The 25,264-nt window shown below is 39.2% G+C and overlaps 1 protein-coding gene across 1 annotated transcript in view; it reads right to left on the reverse strand.

Moving 5' to 3' along the window:
- Positions 1-18,174: 18,174 nt before the first annotated feature.
- The window catches only part of LOC104861752 (cytochrome P450 2B4), a 21,628-nt gene continuing 14,538 nt past the window's right edge, over positions 18,175-25,264 (reverse strand). The window contains exon 7 of the mRNA XM_033765807.1: positions 18,175-18,590. Within this exon, the coding sequence (XP_033621698.1) occupies positions 18,400-18,590 (191 nt within the window). The 3' untranslated portion in view covers positions 18,175-18,399. The remainder of the gene's footprint in view (positions 18,591-25,264) is intronic.

A 25,264-nucleotide genomic window follows, 5' to 3' on the forward strand; every position in this document is an offset into this window, starting at 1 on the left:
GTCTTTGTGTCTTTCTTAACTGTTTTCTCATTTTTATTTTTGTTGTTGGGTTGTGCTTGGTTTACTTTCTCGGTTATTATTTAAATCTTTCTGATAGTGTTGCACTTTAGCTTTTCAGTCTCTAATGACTCATAGACATTCTCATTTTCATAATAGCAGAGAAAACAACTCATTACATCCATCACAATCCTTTATCCCAACTGACACATTCAGCAGCCCAATAGGATCAAGCTCAACTTGCAAATTGACTACTTGTGGTAGTCATTAATCTATCACCTTTAAACCATGTGAATTAAATTAATGTCAAGAAGCAGCCCAAAATATGTTTGCAGTGAATACGCTTTTCAATATAGCATCTTTACCATTTAGGATGGGGGCTTAGACCGAGTTAGGATGAGAGGAGTAGATAAATGAAGGAATTGGAGAAGGTTTCAAGTGAAGCCAGAGGACGTAGAATGACCATACAATCTTTACAAAACTATTAACTTCAAAAGGGATACACAGAGTGCCAAAATAAGGACAACAATATAACCCCTTAACAGTAACAGTAACAGGGACACACTTTCCCTTGAAACTACTGAGCCATGAGTGAGGTAAAATGGCAGAAGAAAAGAACATAAAGAAAAAAGATGAAATGATAAAAGAAGAAGTCTGAGTTAGGGCAGCAGCAGGAACAGAAAGGGAGATGAGGTATAATATGGTGGAGCAAGAGACTGAGCTGGAGAAAGAGGACAGAAAAAAGAAAGAAATTGCAGGGTGGAATGAGGAAAAGAAAGAAAAAAAAAGAATTTGAAAGACCTTTTTCAGACTATGTCTCTGCTGTCATAATATACCACGTGCACAGCCATGTGCAGAACCAAGTCCCCTGATCTCAGCTAGCTGATGGCAGATCCCCACGACTCAGACTGACCTCGGGCCACAAGGCCTAAATTGAGTTTCCCAACCTGCAGGGTTGAACTCCACCCAGTTCTATTACAGGTTTCCCCTGCCCTTTCTTTAAAGCTGTTCAAAGTTGGGAGCTCAGAAAAATACCCTTTATGACAATCTATGCCTCTGCAGAGTGGGTCCAAGGACTGGCCCAATCAGGAGGTCTGAGAGTGGGGGGTGCGAGACATGGGGTTATTTCAAAGGCACCCGTGCAGCCACCTTCCTTGCTGGAGCTGGTAGCAGAGCAGTCAGAGGAGGGTGCAGACCCACCGAATGGGCCCAAGCAGGCCTGCAGGAGACATCTGCTGGTGGCGTTCCTCTCTGCTGCTGTTGGAGCCCAGAAATGTTTGTTTTATTAACACCTCCTTTAAATAATCTAAGAAGGCAGAGGAGTTCTCATCTTTCTCTTGATGAATAGCTGGTAATTTAAAATAATTAAAGGGCTTAGTTCTCATCCTTCTTAGACCTTCAAGAATGCATGTCTGAAGATGTCTCCTATTCCAGTCTCCTATTTAGTTCATAGGCCAGGAGTAGGGATCTTGTGTGGGAACTTCTTGGGCTCCAGTAGGAATCAGCTATTTCCCTGGCTGCCTGTCTGCAGGCCTTCTAAAATTAACAATATAATATTCATCTCCAAATGTAATAATTTGTAATGCTGCTTGTCTCTCATAGGAAGTCAATATTTGATTTAACCATAACATTACATCTTCCCAGACTACTTCATATGTCTGAGTAAGTCTCTTGAAGACCTCAGTATGCTTAGAATGGTCATCTGAAAACTTTCCCAGAACTTGTTTGATCCATTTGAGGTCACTAAGAGAAAAGAGCACATGGACACAGGCAAGGCCAATTTATCCATTCATTTCCTATAAGGCATACTGTCCTTCAGGAGCTTCAACAAAAGCAGAAAAGCATGGGCTCCCAATCCAGCCACCATCACTCAAGTGCCGAGAGGAAGGCTGGGCCCAGATCCACCGTGGGAAGGAGAGCCACGCCAGCTCCCATCCCAGCTGCCATCGCTCAAGTGCTGGGAAAGTAGCCACGCGGGGGCCCCTGAACCCCCATTAGCCCCCCCCTGCACTCTCAGACTTCCTGACTGTGCCAGTCTTTGGACCCACTCTGCAAAGACAGAGGTGGTCATCAAGAGTATTTTTCTCAGTTCCCAACTTTGAACATCTTTAAAGAAAGCTTCTGTACTTCAAAAGAAACCATCAGCAGAACTAAGAGACAATCTACAATGTGGGAAAAAATTTTTACCAGCTGTTCCTCAGACAAAGGACTATTATCAAGGATTATAAAGAACTCAAAACAATCAGTCCCCCCAAATATAAAGACCCGATTCAAAAATGGGCATCTGAAATGAACAGACATTTCTCAGACAAAGAAGTAAAAGCAGCAAGAAAATATTTGGAAAAATGTCCACATCACTGGTCATTCGAGAGATGCAGATGAAAACAACCCTGAGATTCCAACTCACCCCACAAAGAATGGCTGCTATCAAGAAATCACACAATAGCAAATATTGGCGGGGTTGTGGGGAGAAAGGAACCCTTCTCCATCGTTTGTGGGAGTGCAGACTGGTGCAACTACTATGGAAATCAATATGGAGATACCTCAAAGAGCTTGGACTGGAGGTTCCATTTGACCCAGCCATCCGTCTGCTGGGTATCTTTCCAAGAGAACTAAAAGAATCATATCACAGAGAAGTATGTGCACCCATGTTTATAGCAGCACAGTTTCTAATAGCTAAAATTTGGAAACAGCCCATTTGCCCATCCGTTTGGAAACTGGATAGAGAAGATGTGGTTTTTCTATAAAATGGAATATTACTCAGCCATAAAGAATGAGAAAACAGATTCATTCATAGGAAAATGGATACATATTGAAGATATACTGCTAAGTGAAATAAATAAGTCACATATGTGTAAATACCGAATAATTTCCCTGGTGTGAATACTCTGCAACAATGCATAAGATTCTAATAAGATTACTGACATTTAGAAATGGGAAGAAAGGAGCTAAAGGTGTAGGGAAGGTGGGATGGGTAGGGGAAGAGTAAAAAGGGAAAAGGAAAAAATGTGAGAGAATGCAAAGATGAAAATAAAGTATTTGTAGATGGGGAGGGTAGGAGGGAGTGAAGAGAGGGCAGAGGTAATGAGAAAAAATGAGAATCAAGACTTGTCATGTAGAGGTACAAGATCCGAACAATGAATGTAACTGTACCGTATCCCTAAAATGTACCAATAAACTCAATTAAAGCTGAAAAAAATAGAAAGGGCATGGGAAACCTATAATAGAACATTGTGGAGTTCAACCATTCAAAAGGTCAGGGAATTCCATCTGGGCCTTGCAGCCCAAGGTCAGTCAGCGTCATGGGGTTCAGCCATCAGCTAACTGAGACCAGGGGTCTTGCATCCTCACTCTGTCTGAACCATTAAATGGAAAATACACTATATTGAAATTTTGTTCACTGCAGAGATGTTCTGGACTGCTTCTTGATTTCAATTATACTCAAATGATTTAAGGGTGATAGACTAGTGACTACCACAGGTGGTCAGTGTCAAAGTTGTGTTTGATCTTAATGTGTCACTGATTGTATCAGTTGGGGTAATTGCCGTTGATTTCATGAGCTGTTTTCTCTGATGTTATGAAGATGAGAATGTCTGTGGGTCGTTAGAGACACAGAAGCTAGGGTGCAGCTATATCAGGAAGATTTCGGTGATAATCCAGACAGTAAAACAAGGATAGTCTGACAACAAAAATTAAAATGAGAAAACACTTAAGCAAGACAAGAGGACAGACTTCCAGTTTGCCAATGGCAAACAGTAGGGCAAACGAGGATGAAAAGGCCGATAGTGAACCACCAGGACACCCTGAACTCAAAGCATAGGAAGTAACAAAACAGATCAATCAGGCTCTAGAAAAATTCAAAAGAGAAATAATTTCCCAGATAACCATAGAGATAGTGAGCGAAATGGAAGTCGTGATTCAAGACTCTAGAGCAGAAACTGACAAAAAAAATAGATGAGCTCAGGACCACGACAGAAGCCATGAAGGCCCAGCATAAGAAAGAAATGGAAAAAATAAACACCCAACATAGGAAAGAAATGGAATCCATAAAACAGATTCAAACAGATATCCAGGAGATTAAGCACTCTATTGAAATTGTATGCAACAGAATAAAAGAATGCGAAGATAGGCTCTCAGATATAGAAGATAAGATTGCAGTCAGTGACCATGAAAAGAAAGGTCTCTTAAAAACAGTAAGAGATCATGAGAAATCGATCAAACAACTCCTAGATGATGCAAAGAAGAATAACATAAGACTGATATGAATACATGAAGTAGCAGGAGAAAACACAAATGATTTTAAAAAGCTGTTTGCAGAATTAATGACAGAAAACTTCCCAAACAGAGGGGAAGAATTTGACATTCAAATAACTGAGGCATATAGGACCCCAACTAGCTACAATCAAAAAAAAATCTACACCTAGACATATAATAGTCAGGATCCCAGAAACCCAACAGAAGAACAAAATACTACAAGCAGTAAGAGAAAAGAAACAAATCACATACAAAGGAATGCCCATCAGAATCACAGCAGACTTTTCAACACAAACCCTTGGGGCAAGGAGAGCCTGGAATGAGATATTTCAAGTACTAAAGGAGAACAACCTCCAACCTAGACTCATGTATCCAGCAAAACTCTCTTTCAAAATGGTTGGGAAAATAAGATACTTCCATGACAAAGAACACCGGAGAAACTACATGAATACCAAACCAGCACTACAAGGAATTCTAAACAAGATCCTAGAAAAAGTCAATGAAGGCAACAACACCATGAGGCCCAACAGAGCAGATCAAATAGGCAAGGCAAGAAATTAAAAGGAGAAGGTGAAAAAGTAAAAAGAGTCAACAAAAGGCCAATAGCATGTCAATAATAACTAAGTACATATCAGTTATAACCAGCAATGTCAATGGCCTCAACTCACCAATCAAGAGAAATAGACTGGCAAAATGGAATAAGAAGCAAAGTCCAACAATATGTTTTATACAAGAAACACACCTAGTGCAAAAAGAAGCCCAGAGACTTAAAGTGAAAAGATAGAAAACAATTCTCCATGTGACAGGAGCTCAGAAAAAAACAGGTATAGCAATCTTATTTGCAGACAAAGTGAATTTGAAACCAAAACTGAATCTAGTATTATTGATGTAGGATGGTACTGTATCATACCTCTATGAATGTAAAATATCTAGTACCTGCTTTATAATACATAGTAGGGACCATGCTTTATCAGAGCTACAATTAATGATATTACTCTAGAATGTACTCTTTCCAGATGATGACTAAGAGGCTAATAGGAATAATGGTGCCAGGTACCACAACAGCAGCAGAACTTTGCTATTGTCTGGATATTATTCTTTTCTTTGTTTGTTTTTTTTAATGGAATGTGCTGAATGTCAATGATTTTGTTCAGATGACTGAAGAACCTGGAAACGCTGTTGCTGCTATCGATGCATAACATACTATTATTAGTCTTTTTATATAAATATATATATATACATATATATATTAATTGAATTTTGGGAAACTTTAACAGTGCTGCCAACTTTGGAAGAAGTCATCCCAATTTACTGTGTTGACTTGTCATTGTACAGAAATGGACAAGCATATTGGTCTAGAAATGTTAATTTATTTTTTTTCCATGTGTACAGGGGTAACACATCGTACTAAATATTTAAGGTCAAATCTACATGGGTTTGATTACAGAAACTAATAAAGTATTCTCTAAATAATGAAAAAAAGAATAAGATAAGACTATAAGAGAGAAGCAATTAGCAATTTAGACATGTTCAGGGACCATTTTCATCTCGAGAATTAAGGATTATTTTAATGTTCTATCATTGCCTTTTCTCTTTTACTTTCCTTTTTAGTTTTATTTTAGGATTCCCTATTTTTAATGTTCATACAGAGATTTCTTTAACTGAAATACCGAATAGTTTCTTTGGTGTAAAAAACTATAATAGTATACAAGATCCTAATGAGATAATTAATAATGTGAAATACGAAGTAAAGGGCTAAAGGTGTAGGGAAAGTGGGAAGGGTGGGTAAAAGGTAATAAGGGAGAGGAAAAAATATGAGAAACTGAAAAAATGGAAATAAAGTGTTTGTAAATGGGGAGGGAGGAGGGGGTGAAGGGAGGGCAGGGACAATGGGAAAAAATGAGAATCAAGACCTATTATGTAAAGGTACAGAATCCCAATGATGAATGTAATTGTATTGTATACCTAGATTGTGCCAATAAACTCAATAAAAAGAAAAAAATAGAGAAAAAAAAAGCAGAAAAGCATGGATATAGATTGGTTTGGAATCTTCGCCCTTAGAGTCTGGAAGGTGAGTGAGGGAAGTCTTGAGATCTATAATAGTGGATATGGCTTTGCTTAAGGTTGCCTTATAAACCTCATTCTTTGATGCAAGGGGCAAGGGAGTGGAAGCTCATATTCAATAACAATAGATGCATCTGATTGTGCCCTAAGGGCCCAAGGTACCTGGTGTTCCTGTGGATTACATTCAGATTTTGAACACAAATAAGGAGCCTCTCTTAATGCAAAGAAAATCTGAACATAAGGTAATTCTGACCATTCTCTCACTCTCTTATAGTACAAGTATAGCTGTGAAATAGTATCATGATCAGTACTTCCCTGTGAATTCCAATTTGCCTCTAAGAGGTAGGCAGGATATGCACAGGTGCAGAAAAATATGAAACAGCTCGTTCTCAATATGTGAGGGTCAAACAATTTCCAATGCTTAAGAATACATTCCAGAGGAGTAAAAGAATTCAACATTGAATTTCCCAAAAACAACAAGGAAAAAAATAGTCTTCCCTTTTAATTACTACATGGTTTTTATGTGCCCTCAAGGTGAACCTGAAGTTCGCCTGCTCCAGAGCAGATGGCTGCTATCTGGAAAATGACCGGAACATAGGTCGGGTCACAGCAACCACCCTTATCAATGTGCCATCCTATTTTCTCCAGAAACTCACACTGCTAACTCCAGCATGTCTTTTCAAAAGCATAAGTGACAATTGACTCCAGCTGTAACAGTGTAATGGTCATGTTTAAACAAAGATGGATTGCTACCAAAATTAAACAAATACTGAAAAGTCCCGAACAACTGCTGTCGAAAGAGTGGGCGGGGGACCAAAGGGCAGAATGGAACTGGTTGGAACACTTCCTGGCCTGCACAAGAGAGCAACTCCAGAGATAGATAGAGGCAAGTAATGGCTCAGAAAATCTTCATGCGATCTAAGACAATCTTTCCCAGCAACACACTTATGAAGCTCACATGTTTAAACCTGTACCCATCATCCAGCTACCACAATTGACACATTAGCAAAAGTATTTCCCTCCTCTACACATGTGAATGATGAGAACCAAACTGAGAGGGGAAGAGAGAGAGCCAGGAGGTGGGGGATTCTTCCTTAAACTGAGTTTATTTTTGTCCCCTAAATATTGTGCTTTAGAAAATAGCTCCTTCTGGTTTCACCCAGAAGTCAGTGATTTCCACAGCATCACAGGTTCAGATTCCCATATGCAGAAAAGAGTTGCCCAGAATACTTCAGCAGGTCCATTCTTTCATGTCAGTTCGCTGAGATAGGCAAAATTCGGATGCCTCATCTGACCCAGACAAAGGGTATGTGTTCCTCATCTCAGGTGTCTTCTCTGTCATTGGCATTAAAAGCACTCATTTTCTAAAGGCTCAACTTAAAGGTTCTTAGTTGTTGGATAGGAAGGAAATATTGAGACAGTTGAAGGTTCTCCCCCTTTTTAATCTCTAGCAGAAACATGCCTACAAAACAGAAAAGTACAAAATAACAGGGAAAGATCTGTAATGAGATCAGAAAATGGTGAGCTTTTCTTCTCACACTCACGATGGCTTATTCAGACAATTTTCCCAAGAGTTGTCACTCTCGGGCAGGAAACACAAGAGTTGGGAATCTCAGCATCTAAGATTGCTTCCTCACCAGTGCAAGGTCAGACCTGAAGGGAAACTGAGGCAGAATGGGCTCAAAATTTCCCTCTAGGCACTAACAGGCCACACCATTCTAGTGAAATCTGGCCACTAAGTCTGAAGAATGATGGCCAGCCTATTGCCTTTTAATTAGCAATTGCAGCCTTCTGATTCATTAAGAAGCATGGGCATTTCCTAAATAAGAACTACATTTCATAAAAGATCCAATTGACATCATTTTATAAGTTCACATTTTGGTTACTATCTAAATCCACTAGGGGATGTACTAACATTGCTTTTCTCTAGTTCTGTTGTCTAATACAACTAACCACAACACTCAAAATAAATCAAACACGTCAAGCAAGGAGCACCAATAAATTTGGCGACTAGTAAGTCCAAATGCAGTGCATACAAAACAGGAATACAAGATTTTGTCTGCAAAAGCAACATGTCCCATCAGAGAAACATCTTAATCTCCCCATGTTCTCAAATTAAAGTTATTATTATTTTAACAAAAAACAATACCAAAAAAAAAGACAAAACATGAAAATACCAGGCATAAGCAATTGACAAAAAAGGATTACAATTTCTGATTACCTAAGTGGGTCACAATACAGAGTCCATAAAACAAAAGCAAAGTCTTACCTCCTTCCAGTTATCCTGCTAGGGCCTCCAAGTATGATGGGGGACACAAATGTAACTCCCAACCTGCTAGATGTCAGATATGCCAAGTGTGTGTTCCTCAAAATTCATGAATCAATTCTTAGAAACAATGGCAATTAAGAGCAGGAAATGTTGCCAGTGACTTTGGTGGCTGTGCGAGCAGTTCTTGAGCCATCCAACCAGCAGACACTCAAAACATTGGAAGATTTGAGAGACTTTTGAAACAAGGAGGCTAGTTTCGCAGAGCCAAAGGAAATGGAGGTGGGACCACTGAAGGGAACCTATGGCTAGGATCAGATTTTCTTACCTCTGCCCAGCTTCTTGGTACTTCACTGTTTCCCTGAGTCTGAGAGAGGCTGTGTCATTGAGCAGAACCCGAGGAGAGGACCCAGTAATCTGACCCTACTCTTCCCTGGCATCTTCATGCTCATTTATGCAGATTTACAGGTGAATCAGTGCTATTCATTTTCTTATCCTCAATACAAACCATACAAGTGAGGCCAGGATTTAGCTCAGTATTGCCTTCACCTGCCTAGCAAGTGCAAGGTCCTGAGTTTGATCCCTACTACCAAAATACATATGTTGTCAATCACATTTGTATAAAACTTTGAAGACATGAGAAGTACCTCTCTAAGATGTTGAGTAGGAAGCAATGAGAGAGAGGGAAATGGATTCTGTAATCCCTCCTAGTTTGACATTCAGTGGAGAGCCAGCACACCTGTATTGGCTGTCAAACTACTAAACTACTTCTAAAAGAGCAGAGGTTCAGATACTGTCATAAGCTTCTGAGCACCCCACTGGTGAGATCCTTCCTCCAGGTCTCAAGGCCCTCACACAATGACCAGATAACCGAGTACGCCTCCCAGATCCTGCCCCAGTACCGTGGACACTAAGAGTTTTATTGTGGGACCATGCCATGCTTGTTGAACAAATTGGCGAAGCCCCTGCCCTCCTATCACTGAGCAAGATGTAATTGCTCACCACAAAAGGGTCCTATCTGAGCTGGGCTTAGTGGCCCTGTTCTGTAGTCTTGAATTTAGGGAGACTGAGGCAGGAGGAATGTCAATCAGAGCGTAGCCTGGGCAACTTAGCAATTTACGAAGATCCTGCCTTAAATATGAGATAGATAGGTGATACATAGATAGATAGATAGTCAGTCTGTCTGGGTATGTGGCACAAAGAGAAGATGTAGGGTTTCATCCCAGTACCAAAAAAAGTCACGCTTGGATGGAAAGCCGAATAAGCATGATTGTCTTCAGCATAGGTGCATGTCCACATAACATATCCCAGGGTGGGCACCCAGTATGTTCCTACTCTGCGTCACAGTTTGCACTACAATCACATTGCCTCTGGTCTTAGTGGAAAAAGAAGAAGACCCACAGAGTTTCCACTCAAACAGTGATAAACTGCAGTGTCTTTCACAATTATTCATGGCACATCTCAGGGTGCAATAAACATCTCTGCCACATTGGATTTAGATGGGACTTATACTGGGTTATAAAATGTGGAATACATGGATGTGTATAATGACTTATTTTTTATTTCCTTATGTCAGGATAGAGTCCTTATTAGCCTTAGTCTTTACGTACCATAACAGTGATAGGTCGAGGCCCCCTGCTGGCTGAGACAGACAAGTTTTATGACCGTGAAATTAGCTATTTGGCTATAGACTGTCCACAATACTACAGGCTATGCTGAGTAAGATCTACTGGACCTTGAGCAATCCCCCTGTTCTCCCTATACTTGTCTTATTCCAACTTCACAGAGGCAGGTATGATTCAACACCAAGAAATCTAGTAATTTTCAATGGGTAAAAGGAGAAAAATAATTTATTCATCTTGACAGAGGCAGAAAAGATAATGGAGAATACTCAATACTAAGCCCTGATCAAAATTTCAAAAACAAGAACCTTATAAAATTGAGGAAGGAGAGATCTTGTCTGAATTTCATGTAAAATCAAGAAAATATGTGGCACAATAGCAATAAAATATCAGGGAAACAATATGGCAACCATTAATCTTTCAAGAGAACATCAAACCTGTTCTCCTTAAACTGAATGAATCTCCTTTATTAATTACTCAACATAATTATTGATGTATTAGCCCATGATGTTAGTGAAAATATTATATACAGCTTAACATAAGAATGGATCAGGTCAAAATATCATTTGCAGATCAATTATCCACAAAATATGATATGAATATTAAAAGTAATGCCAGGAAATAGTCTTGTACAAATGTATAAACTATCTTGCATAAATGTGAAAAACTCAATGGTTTTTGATAACTCATTAGACCAATTGAAATACCATATAAAGGGACTGGAGTTTTAGCTTAGTGGTTCTGCCACCTGCCTCACAAGTGCAAGGTCCTGAGTTCAATCCCTGGTACCAAAAAAAAAAAGAAGGACCTTAAAAGAAGGTCTAAAAACAATAGGAATAACCTCCTTTCATGTTTCTCTGGAATAAATTTCACAAGAAATATGCAGAACTTACATAAAAACTAAAAGTACAAAACTCACCAAATCACGGGATTTAACTCAGCAGAGAATCACACTGTCTTTTGGTCTGAGATACTTTAAATTTGTACAGTTTCCAAATTCCAAACCTATCAAATTAATCTATAATTAAAGATAATCATAATAAAATCAATGTAGATTTCTCTTTGGAGGAGAAGCAAATTTGACAAATTATCCTGCATTGTAGTGGGAAGGAAAAAATTTTTGGAAGAGCCATGATACTATCTAAAAAAGAATGATGGAAAAAAACTGAGCCCTGTGAAATATTGAATTGTACTGTACAGTCACTCAAATAGCATGGTAGAGCTAGAAGGGAGAGATTAATCGGTGGTTCAATATGAATATGGACATATAGAAATCAACCAGAATTAGGTCTAAACTTTAGTATATGATAAACTTTGAGTCAGTAACTAAAATGTGAATTATTTGATTAGCAATTAAAACCAGGTTTTAACAGGATTCTGAATACAAATACCCTGTAAATTTGGTGTTCTCATTCTCACAGTATGGTAGAGCTAGAAGGGAGAGATTAATCGGTGGTTCAATATGGATATGGACATATAGAAATCAACCAGAATTAGATCTAAACTTTAGTGTATGATAATCTTTTAGTCAGTAACTAAGATGTGAATTATTGGATTAGCAATTGAAACCAGGTTTGAACAGGATTCTGAATACAAATACCCTGTAAATGTTGTGTTCTCATTCTCATGTAACTTCACTCTGGTCCTGAATATAGATTTAAACAGTGGGCTGATAAGAAGTAAGTCCATGTATTTTCAGTCTTTGCCCTTCCCTTCCCCTTCTTTCTTCCAATTTATCTAACCACCTATTCTCAATCTATCTACACAACACTAACTTCAAATGTATATATGCATATTGCCAGAGCCAGCAGTATTCATTATGCCTGACACGTGCTGTGAGCAGTGCAGGATGCACACAGCTAACCCCTCAGTTGGCTGACTTTAACAAGCAAGTCTGACTAAAGCTCCATAACCCACAGAAGTATCTCATGAGCACTGCAGTGGCACAGGGGTTATCATGACCACCCTACTAATGGCCACAGCTGAGACCAAAGTAACGGCCTACGAAGCTGTGGCACTAATATGAGATAACATCCATAGCTGTGGTCAGAGTAATCACACTCAAATTCCATTCCCACAATTAGTGCCTTAATGGCTTGAAGAACAATGCTCTAATTACAGCCACATATTTTCTCTATCTTGCTTCTAATTGGACTCTTTGACTCTGCTCTTTAAAGCCTTATCTGCATTGGTGATTTCATGTACGCACATCTATATATGCAGCTTTAACTGTCACTGATGAATAATAAAAGTTGGTGGAAGAGAAGGGCCAGTGCCTTTTGCCAAAGGAGCATTGGCCGTCCCAGTTCACACTTCTCTTTAACACTGTCTTAAGTTTTTCTTCAACCTTGCATCATGCATTGGTCAGGTGGGGACAAGAGACTTACTGCAGGAATCTCTGGCGGCATTTAATTAAAATTTGAAAGGAACTCTGCAATAGTAGGAAGTTATGCTGTTAGTGAATTATAGGTGATTTTCACATTCAGTTTCACTGCTTTCTTGTTGGTATAAAATTTTTAAAAATTAATAAAGTTATTATTACTTTAACAGAAAAAAATGAAAATTCCAACACAAATTCTGGGCACAGCAGGTGCTCAATAACAGACAATTTGGATTTTTTTTCTGTGTGCCTATGGATTTTTTGTTTCTTTCTTTTATCACCATCATGAATTTGGTCTCCATTTGTCTCCCGAATAACTTTTCCTCTTTTTTCCTCCCTTCATATTCTCTTTGCTTCTGTTGCTGTCTGTCTTTCTGTGTCCTTCAGAATTCTCTTGCTTTTATCTCCATTATGAATTTAGAGTCCATCTTTCTCCCACATAATGTTTCCCTCTTTCCTTCCCCTCACACTGTCTTTGCCTCTGTAGTTGTGTGGCTTTCTATTTCTTTCAGAGTCTTCATCTTTCACCCAGTGTGTGATGTGAACAAAGTGACACAGGGTGAGAAGGCCACAGCTTTACCCTTGGAAAATGGGATAAAGGCTTTCCACTTCCAGAAGTTGTCCTTGGCAACCAGAAAGTGGCCCAGGTATGAGCTGTCTGGTTTCTCAAAATCATGTGGGTCGTAGAGGACAGTTTTCAAAATCAGGTACACACTTGTGTCCTAAGAGTGCAAAGAGGACCAAAGTGCCATCACGAAGGCATGGCTGGATGGCTTATGGTACATCCATATTGAAAGTGTGCTTTACCACGGTATGACTTTTGCAGCTGGTGGCTAAAATATTTAATTGTTCCACACTGTTTCATTAACAGCTGTATTCTGAGGCCTCTGAGTATCCGAATGACCATGCTCACCACTCTCCCCCAAGACTCTTTGTACTTCTTTATGAAATATCAGCTGCAAGGTTCACATATGATTTAGCAGAGATCTCTAAAGGCTTAAGTGCAGCACTAGGAGCAGAACATATTCTGATTAAATGGTACACATTGGGTGATTTCATATTATGAGTATTTCCCCTAGGTACATACAAGTCAGGAACATATTAACATATAACTCAGGAACATATAACACCATTGGGGTTAAAATAAGTTAAAACCATAATCAACCTAAAGATATGCAACTGTTAAATTATAAAAGGAAATACACACAAATCGACCAAAAATAACCTGTGAAAGTATTAGCATGAACATAAAGACAGACACAGAGGGAGATACACAGCATGGCATACAAAAGCTGCGAAATGATGGATATTGTATGAACTCACCTTGGCGTTAATGTGCATATATGTGATGTATGATTAGTGGAGAGTATACATCAGCAACAAAAGTGTTGAAACACATAGCTGAACAATTTTCCCATGAAAGCAATCCTAGCACCATTTATTAAAGATGCTATCTTGCCCTCCATGGTGATACATACCTGAAACTTCAGTCAAAAGGCTGAGGCAGTTAGATCACCATGAATTCCAAGACACTCTAGGCTCCATAGTGAGTTCAAGACCAGCCTAGATGACACAGCACGACCCTGTCTTGAAAGAAAAGTGCTATCTTTCCTCCAGTGTATTTTTTTGGCCTTTTTATCAAAGTTAATAGCAGCATAATTCATAATAGCCAAGCCTTGGACAAACTCTATATGCCTATCAACATATAAAGAAAATGTGGTAGTTGTACACAAAGGAATACTACTCTTCTATAAAAAAGGATAAAGTTGAGTCATTTCTACGTAAATGGATGTACCTTGAGACCACAATATCAAGTGCAATAAATCAGACACATAAGCTTAGATATCATGATTTTTCCTATATAAAAAATACAAAGATATAATTGAAGAACAAAATACAATACAAGTAATGAGAAGTAGAAAGATAGATCCTTCTCAAATGGGAAGGAGATGCAAAAATCCCAGGAGGGGTCCTGGCATACAACACCATTTCATGCAGGGCTGAGCCCTGCCCCCCAATATGGAAACTGGCAATGTTGCACCCCATTGCATCAGGGGCCAGGACCACCCTCTGCTCCCCTGTCACCCTAGCAAAGTCCTGTGGAGGGCTGTCCCCCGGGATGGCTCTGATGGCCAGGGTGGTATCTAAATCCACACTGCAGAGGAGCCCAGGGCCTTAAAGGCCATGGTTGTGAACTCTAAAACATAGAGCAGAAGGGAACAACGGAGAGAGGGTCTCTGTGAGGCTCCTTGATGAAAGCTGAAGGCCACTGGGAAAGTAAAGAAAAGCTCTGTAATAGAGGTACACTGGCCCACCGGGATTGGTAAATTGGTGGAATCAGCACCTCCCATTGGAGCCATACTCAATTTGTGGAAAGAACAGCTGATACTTGCAGTAGAAGCTTGCAGAGTTCAATGCTGGAAGGAGGTCAAGGAGTTCAACTTAGGCCTTGCAGCCAGAAATGAGCCTGAAACTTAGTGGACTATGGCTGGCTTGCTAAGAATAATTGACTTAGATCTGTACACTCCTGCCCACATTGTCTATTCTTACAACACAGACATAACCTGAAGAAGACCCTATTTTGTTTCCTTTCTTCTTTTTCTGTCTCTTCCTTCTTCTTTTTCTTATTTCTCTCTAGTTTTCTTCTTGTTCCCATCCTATTTCAGACTTTTTCTATTTCTTTCCTTCTCTTGCTTGTTATTATTTTTATAAAAAATTCAACATAGCTTCTAGATTACCTACTTCTATTACTATGCTCTGTTCTTGTCTTTGTTCCCTCACTTTGTCTTGTCATTGTGTCTTCAACATTTCCCAAAGTGTGTGATCTTCCTGTCTTCTAACCTCATCTCTAATCTTTCCCTCTCCTTCTATCTCTCTATCCCTCCATTCCCAACTCCTTCTATGTCCACAACCCAAATGGTACCTTTGCTATATTGATACATATTTTGGACTTGTCCTTGATTTTGATCTAGTTCACATACATGATTAGTGAGACTTGATTAGTGAGACATGGAATGAGATGGGAGGACTCATACAAAGTTCCCTTCTCCTCCCCACCTCCCGACCAGAAGATGTGGTCAGGGACCTTGATGAGCCTTCAGCCAGAGAAAGCCTCAGCCTAATCTACCAAGGCCTCCCTGATTGCCTCATATCCACTCAGGATGACAAAAGGTTGGAACTCAGGCCATTTGTAAAGATGTCACCATATTTCTCCTGCAGCTATGGACACACGGTCCACATCTCACTATATCTCCCAACAGAAGTGTTGTCCACTCTCACATCTGGATCATATCTTCCACGGTAGCCTAAGCTCTGTCAACTGCAGCTCACAGACTTAAATGCCATGGCTCCATTCAAGGCCCACATCTTTTCCCTTTCAGTAGGGTCCCTGGCTCTACCAAAACCTTCTCAACTTTGAATATGAATTGCACTTACTATCCATATCCAGTTTCCTATAATTCCCCTATTGCAGCACTCGAAAAAAATCTAAACCATGAAATCTCTAAGAAGTTCTCCTCCAATGTATTCTCTCTCCATTTGGAAAAGATCCCAAAATCGTAGAGAAGATAGTAGATAGGATAGATGGCACTGGGAAGAACAGAATTCTCAAAGATCATCTGGGGAGTACAACCCGAGTTGGAAACTCAAACTGCCTTTCTACCTGTAAGCTCTGCTTCCCTCCTCTGTGCCACCATACCCTCCCGTCCCTTCTCCTCCCCATCTCAACGCTTGGAAGGACTTGAGAAAATCCGTGGAGTCTATTTGCTAAATATTTCTCAGGAATGGGCGAGGCTCTGGTCCAGGTGGAAGGCAACCCATGGAGGTGGAAGATGCTATCGATGCTTTTGTCTATTTGCTAAATAATTCTCAGGAATGGGCGAGGCTCTGGTCCAGGTGGAAGGCAACCCATGGAGGTGGAAGATGGGCTATAGATGCAGAGTAGCAAGAGGCTGATCAGGATGAAGGAGAAGGTAAAGTCAAACAGCACCAGTATCCCCTCTCTACCTGCCATGCACACTTCTTTCTCCCTTGCAAGGCAGGCTGTTGTATTTGTTGCTATCCTCCTGTGGTTGGTGTAGGAGAGGGTGCCAGGAATCCATTTTAGCAAATATCCTAGAAAGTCTCCAGAGGATACAGGGGAACCAAAGTTTACAGGCCTTATAGCAGCTCAGGGTTCAGCATCTTGGGGTGAATCTGAAAGCCAGCCTCCGCTTCACAATTGGCTGACTAGAGATGTCTCCATGGGCAAAATCCTGGAATGTACAACATCTCTCTCTAGGACGTGTGGTAGTGCAGGACACGTGGAGGCCAGTCCCACAGTGTGGGTGGCTCTATGAGTCAATGCCATGCACTGTGAGAGATCAAGTATAACTGGAAGTCAGATTAGAAACATTCAGTCCTTAGGAGATGGGAATACAGAAGGTGACCATGTGTGTGTTAGAAGGGGAAGTCTACGGAATATGATTTAGCCAATCTTTCATTGATTCATTCATTCCTCAGCAAATGTTTTAAGCATCTGTCATATGCCACACTCTTCTCCAGGAGCTAAATGTGTAACCGTGAAGAAGACAACAGAGTGATCCTTCATGGAGCTGGCATGGGGGTGCCAGAGATGCTCTCACAAAAACTCTCTGTGAAAAAGCCCTGGGACCTGACAACTGATAGGTCACACACTCAAATGGCACAGATCACTTCCTCAGCAGAGACCAAGCTTTGCACGTTTCTTTGCTACTCAGGAGATAGAAAGAAAAATAGGATGAAATCCATGGCACCAATATAGAGTCACACAATTCAAGGAATAAGGGTTGAGGGTGACCTTTTATTGAAAAAAGAAAAAGTGAAAAGCAGCAAGGGAAGTGAATGAGGGAGGACCAAGGAAGCATACGACTGCTCTCTCCAGCATCATACAAACTCCAAATGTCATGAACACTTTAACGAGACAGGCAAAACATCACATTTGGTATAATTTCATTGATATGAAACATCCAGAAGACCAGAAGACAAGTTGATTCAGACCGAAATCAAGATTGGTGTTTTACAGGCTGGGGTAAAGGGAAGAGGAAGCAGATGCTTAATAAGTACAGGGGTTTTTGAGAAAGTAACAAGTCAAAAACTACATAGTGATATATGTATAAGATGTAAATGAACCAGACAGCACTGAACTGTACCCTTTACAATCCTCCATTTTATGCGATGTGAATGTGATCTCATTTCATGATGCCCTAGTGAAGAGTTTCCGCTTTACAGCCAGAGTATGAATCTGCTCACCGACTCTCAGACATTGTAGCCTCAGGCAGCTAATAAATTGCCTGGTCTTTGATATTCATCTTTAAAGTGAGCATGACCCGGACACCCATCACCTGTGGCTATATAGATGGACTCTCCTACATAAAATTGTTCAGCACAGAAGAGTGGAGTATGGAGAGTTGACAAACACAAACTGTGTTTGCTCTGGGAAAGGGAGAAGTCTCTAACCATGAGATGTATCCTGGGAGGCAGAACTCCAGAAGGTCCTTGAGTCAACTTTTTCCTTTGACCCCCAGCTTCTTTATTTACACCAAAGAAAGGGCTCATTATTGTTGATTCATTACCATGCTCTACAACTTTATTCACATGTGAAAGGAAAACAGCATAGAGCTTTAGAAGAACTGAGCCAGTACAAAAAGAAGCCTATAGAAATAATTTTTGCATGGAGTAGCAAGCTGGTAGGGGAAGCATGCTGGCGTACAACAGGATTTTCAGAAGCAGGAAATGAGGGGCCATTCTCTACAGAGGCAGGGCACTGAATGACCCTGAAATCCTTTGTTCCACTTTCCTCATTCCCCTGAGCGAGGCAGAAAGCAAATCTGGTATGTTGGGGCTACTCGGCCAAGACCAACTTCCTGGGGTGTGAGGTCAATGTCCTCAGGAGCCACTGGGCTGGAAATGGAGAAGTTCTGAAGGATGGTGGTGAGGAACAGGAACAATTCAGCTCGGGCGATACCTTCTCCAAGGCAAATGCGCTTCCCTGTGGACAAGAAGATCACAGGTATAGGCCAGGGTGATATTCTTTGTCCTGCACATCCTTAATCCCAGACCCCTGTAGCCATTGCACAGGCATGATCTTTAATCTACAATTTGGGGTCAGCTTGTAGGAGGTCCCCAATCCTTCTGATTCTGGGTACAGATATTTGGGTGGATATTCCATGTTCACTTCTCTAGAATATACAATAGTTCATAGTTCTGTTAGATTTCCAAAGGGTTTAGAGGCACCATAGAAAAGAAAGACCCATTTGTGTATATGTGCAACTACAAAAGTCTGTGCACATTGTGACTTCACATTTTTGGTAGTCTTCATTTCTCAAATGAGAGAATAAGGGTTAAGTTACTATTCATAAGAACTCCGATGAAAAATACCCAGTTCATATGAAAAAATCTATACTGTAGTAACCGTTTTGTGTTTTTACAGGGTGGGATGATATGCCTCTCTCTCTCTCTCTCTCTCTCTCTCTCTCTCTCTCTCTGTCTCTCTCTCATTTTTCACCACTGCTAAGCTCTATGTCTCTGTCCTTACTTCTCTACCTCTTGCTCATCTAAACTGAGGATAGAACAAAGGAGTACAGGAACAGAATCTCATCCTTCCACCCCACTCTTCACATGCATGAGGCTCTAGAAACATTAAAAGCAATAATAATGCCCAACATAACTATAGAGATGGTGAGCAGAATGAAAGGTATGACTAGAGATTCTAAAACAGAAACAGACGAAAAGAAATACATGAGCTCAGGAACATGATAGAAGCCACGAATGCCCAACATGGGAAAGAAATGGAAACCATGAAAGCCTAATACAGGAAAGCAGTGGAATCTATGAAAAACATTCAAATAGATATCCGGGATATAAGAAACACTATTGAAAGTGCACATAACAGATGGAGCCGATGTGAAGACGGGATATCACATACAGAAGATGGAATGGTGTTTAGTGACCATGAAAAGATGCATTGAAAAAGTAAGGGAACATGAGAAATCAATCCAATACCTCTTCAATGATGCAAAGAAGATGAATATAAGTCTAGTAGGAGTCTATGAAAATGCAGGTGAAAGTATAACTTACATAAAAAACCTGTTCAAGGAATTAATGACGGAAAATTTCTCAGAGCAAAACAATTTTATGTACATATGCAAGAGGTTTACAGTACTCCAAAGAGTTATGATCACAAAAAATCTACACCTAGATATGCAATAAGCAAGATCCCAGAAATTCCACAGAAGAATGAAACACTACAAACAATTAGAGAAAAAAACAAATCACGTGCAAAGGAAAGCCCATCAGAATCACAGCAGACTTTTCACCACAATCCCTCAAGTCACACAGAGCATGGAATGATATATTTCAAGCCCTAAAAGACAACAACCTCCAACCTGGACTGATTTATCCTGCAAAACCATCTTTCAAAATTGATGGGGAAAAAAATACTTCCATGAATGCCTGAGAAACATGACGAATACCAAACCAGCACTTCAAAGAATTCTAAACAATATCCTAGAAAAAAACAATGAAGATCATAACTCCATGAGGCACAATAGAGGAAATCCAGCAGGCAAGGCAACAAATTAAACAGAGAGGGAGAATAAAAATTCTAAACACCCCAATTACAATCGGTCAAGTTTAAAACGTAATTAAAATGTTGCCAATAAAGAAAAGTCCAGGTCCTAAAAGCTTTACTGCTGAATTCTACAAAGCATTTAGAGAAGAACTAGTGCCACTACTTTTCAGTGAAATTGAAAGAGAAGCAATACTTCCAAATACATTCCCAGAAGCAAATATTACTTCTATTCCAAAACCAGGGAAAGACCCAGCCAAGAAAGAGAACTGCATGCCAGTCTCACTAATGAACATAGATGTAAGAATTCTCAATAAAATACTGGTAAACAGAATACAGAGGGTCATCAAGAAGATCATACACCTTGATGAAGTTGGATTTATCCCAGGGATGCAAGGATGGTTCAACATATATAAATCTATAAACATATACATTATATTACAGAGTCAAGGACCAAAACCATATGATCATCTCAATAGAAGCAGAAAAGGCACTTGACAAAATTTAAACACCCATTCATGATTTTTTAAAACCCCTCAGAAAATTGGAATAGATGGCCCTTATTTCAATTTGAAAAGGACATCTATGCAAATCCAACAGCCAATATGGTCAAAAAGCCTAAAGCTTCACACTAAAATAGGGAACAAGACAAGGATGTCCACTGCCACCACTCCTGCTCAATATAGTTTTGGAAACATTAATGACAGAAATTAAACAATAAAAAGAAATAAAAGCAGTGAAGATAGGAAAGGAAGACTTTGAACTGTCATTATTTGCTGATGATGATGATCATATGTTGCACTTCACATAAGATTTCTGCCAAAAGACTTCTAGACTTAATTGACAGATTCACTAAAGTAGCTCGATAAAAGGTCAACACTCAAAAATCAGTAGCCTTCTAGTACACAAACAGACTCTCTGAGAGTGAAATTAGGGAAACAATCCCTTTCACAATAACATCCCAAAAAATTAAATATCTAGGAATCAATCTAATGAAGGAAACAAAATACCACTACACTGAGAATTACAACACTCTGAAAAAAGAGATTGAAGAAGATATAAGACGATGGAAAGACACCCCTTCTTCCTGGGTAATAAGACCCAATATAGTGAAATGGCATACTTCCAAAACTGATATATAGATTCAATGCAATCCCTATTGAAATCCCAAAAGTATATCTTATAGAACTAGAGAAAACATTCCAAAAATTTTAGAGACCTAGAATAGCAAAATCATAATCCCCAATTTGAAATTATCCTACACAGCTACTGAGATAAAAACAGCATGGTGCGGGCAAAGAAACAGATCCAAGGATCATTGAAATCGTTTAGTAGATGCAGAAGCAACTCCAGACATACTCAGCTATCTCATCTTTGACAAAGAAGCCAACCATCCTCGCTGGAGGAAAGATAGCCTCTTTAATAAATGGTGCTGGAAAAATTGGATTTCAGCTTGCCAAAGATTAAAACTAGACCCCTATCTTTCACCACGTATGAAACTAAAATTCAACTGGACTAATGATCTAACTATAAAAGCAGAAACACTAAACTTGCTGCAAGATAAGGTAGGTAGAACTCTTGAAGACACTGCTATAGTAATAGACTTTATGGACAAATCTTCAGTCGGATGGAAACTAGCACAAAGAATCAACAATTGCATTCTCATCTTTTTGAAAAGCTTCTGCACTGAAAGAGAAACCACCAAAAGAGCTAAAAGACAGTCTACAATGTGGGTAAAAATGTTACCAGCTCTTCCTCAGACAAAGGTCTACTATCCAGAATATATGAAGAACTCAAAAAATTAGACATCCCAAATTTATAAACTCAATTCAAAAATGGGCATCTGAAATAAACAGACATTTCTCAGACAAAGAATTAAAAGGAGCAAATAATCAAATGAGGAAATGTTCAACATCATTGGTCATTCAAGAGATGCAGATGAAGACAACACTGAGATTCCACCTCACCCCACAAAGAATGGCTCCTATCAAGAAATTAATCAATAAAAAATGTTGGCAGAGGTGTGGGAAGAAAAGTACTCTTCTTCATCGTTGGTGGGAGTGCACACTGGTGCAATCACTGTGGAAATCAATATGGAGATACATCAAACAACTAGAATTAGAAGTCCCATTTGATGCGGCTATTTCCCTGCTGGGTATCTTCCTAAAAGAATTAAAAGAATCATACTGCAGTGATATATATTCACCCATGTTATAGCAGCACAGATTGTACTAGCTAAAACTTTGAAACGTGACCTGTAAACTTAACAATGAATAAAAAAGTTGTGGATTTTTTTTATACAATGGATTACTACTCAGCCATAATGAATGAGAAATTAGAGACTTTTATAGCTAAGTGGAGGCACATTGAGGACATACACTTAAGGAAAACTAATGGGACACCTGTGTAAACATCAAATAGTTTCTCTGGTGTGATAAACTAAAAGTGTAAATATTAATTAAAATGAATAATTGATAATGTGAAAGAGAAAGAAAAGGTTCAAAGAGGGTAGGGGAAATGGGATAGGTACGGGAAAGAGAGAAGGGAAAGGAAAAAATTGGAGAAAAGGAAAATATGAAAACAAAGTCTCCATAAATAGGGAAGGGTGGAGGGGGCACAGAGAGGGCAGGGGAATGAGGAAAAATAAGAACCAAGATATATCATGTAAAGTTATAAGATTCCAATGATGAATGTAACTGTATTGTATACCTAAAATGTACCAATAAACAAAAAGAAAACCATGTAAGTACCAAAGAAAACAATTTTTCAAATGCTGCTTAGCAAATTACCAGAAACTTTATATAAAGTATTAAGAACTACTCATGTAGGATTTCTCAGGGTTTTATACAACATCAAAAGCAAGAAACATTAGTTAGACTAAGAGATTTAAAACATATACATTTCAAATATCACTATTAATTCTTGGAATCCAAAAGGTAACCCCATTCATGACCAGAAACAGAAAATTTTCGTTTCTATAAACAATATTTTAAGTGAAAAGATAGAGACGATAATGCCTAGCTCTGAAGATTAAAGAGTATAAGCATGAATATTAAGAGAAGAAAAACCAAGTAAGCTTTTTAAAATACATGTAAAATCTTACCATGAAGATGCAGATCTAACAAAGATTTTATTCAAAGTCGGAGGACAGATACTAAAGATTCTCTGGTTTATTTGATTTTCACTGATTCAGATATTAAGTCTACATCTATCACAGTCAAACTACTACATTTGGCATGCATGAGATCCCTAATCAACTTGTAATCCATCTGCAATGAAGTCATATTATTTTTTACTATATGTAGTCAAATAACATATTTGATTCATAGTTTTCTTCCAATAAAAGAATCTTTGAAGTTGAATGAATATTTTTGAAATGTACAGGAATTTAAATTACAAGAAATAAAAAATGAAGAGCTTTTCTAGGCTTTATATACCATGAAACATATATATGTTTATAGCTGTATGGATAGGCTCTTTCCTTATCAGTATGCTATGGACAGATGTTGAAATAAAAGTGTCTTCAAACACCAATATTTGGCAACATAACTGGAAGGAAGTTCAGATGAATGAAGAAGAAATTGAGAAATAAACTGGTTTTCAGCTCTGTTGTGGGTTGAGTATTATTTCACTGCCTAGTTCTGAATTTAAATTTACTTGGAAAGATTTCCACCTGAATAATGTTGGACACTTGGTGGTCCAGATGGTGGCCCAAATAAATATGAACTGTGTTTTCTCAGTTAAAAAACAAAACAGAACAAGCCAGAGTACAGATTGAGAACCTGGACAAATGAATGTACCAAGATCTTCCCCAGCTCCTCACTGCTCCAAGTTAAATCCAAGCCGCTCCCACAGCCTTCTAGGCCCTGCCAGCTGAGCGCTTCACCTTGGCTCCTTTCCTCAGCTACACACCAGAGCTTTTTCATTTCTCAAAGGCACCATGAGACTGCACCTTCAGTCTCCTGGCCTTTGCGCTTACCTTGGTCTGGAACACTCTTCCCAGTGAATGATCAAAACTCACATGTGACTTTCAGCCTAGACACCAGTGTCTTCTTAAATTGTTTCTTCATCAACCCACCAAACTCAGCATTTCCTATTTTGTGGTTCCCAAAACTACCTACAGAGGACTGATTATGACAAAAAATAGTACTGGCATTTGTAAGAATTTACTTTCTTCCATGCACTCCTAAGTATAAGGTAGGCATCAAGGCATTTAAAGGCATCATCATTTGTGACTACCTGATGAGTGTCCATCTCCCTACTGCACTTTACATTTCTTGGGTCTGACACTGTGACATTTGATTAATGCATTCTCTTAACCTCCAGAAGAGTACTGGTTTCAGAACAATGCTAATAGATGAGGTTGCTCACTACTATTTTTGTTTTGTTTTCTTTTGTTTTCCTGTTTGAAATCAGTACATGTTTGCAGTCCATGCAGTTACTATATCTAGAGGAGTGGGTCTGTGTACCTAATACAGCCTGGTTCATTTCTCATCCTCTTCCCCTTCTCACCCACCCCATCCCTCCTCCTTCCCCATTTGCACTCTTGTTGATATTACTAACCATAGCTGATTGTTATGACAATAATGTTTACATTAATTGATGTTGCTAAGTTCCAACACCTGCCATATTTTATTCTACTTATTCCCCCTTTCCTTCACCCTCTCCTTTGCCCTTAGGCTCCTGGATCCCCTTCCCATTTGCAAGAGGTATATCCTTTTCTCTTCTATTCATCTGTTTATTTTTTTGGTACACTTTAGTTATACAATATGCTGATACTCATCATTGGATATTTGTACTTTTACATGATGTAACTCAGTTTATATTTTCCCCATTCCCCTGCCCTCTCTACAGCCTTTCCGCCCCTCCCTATTTACAAAAACTTTATTTCCATTTCTTTCCTTTTCTCATATTTATTCATTTCCCTTCTTTCCTTTCCCATACACCTCACAACTCACCTTCTCTTTTGGAATTTTTCTTTCCATTTCATATTATTTTATCCATCTTTTATTGTGCTCTTCATTTATACTTTGCCTTACTCGATAGAGAGACACATATGCTTTGTTTGTTTGCTTTAGTTTGGCTTTTTTGAAAAA

Source organism: Fukomys damarensis, unplaced genomic scaffold (genome assembly GCF_012274545.1).
Source record: "Fukomys damarensis isolate Sample0158 unplaced genomic scaffold, DMR_v1.0_HiC HiC_scaffold_19, whole genome shotgun sequence".
Lineage (NCBI taxonomy): Eukaryota > Metazoa > Chordata > Mammalia > Rodentia > Bathyergidae > Fukomys > Fukomys damarensis.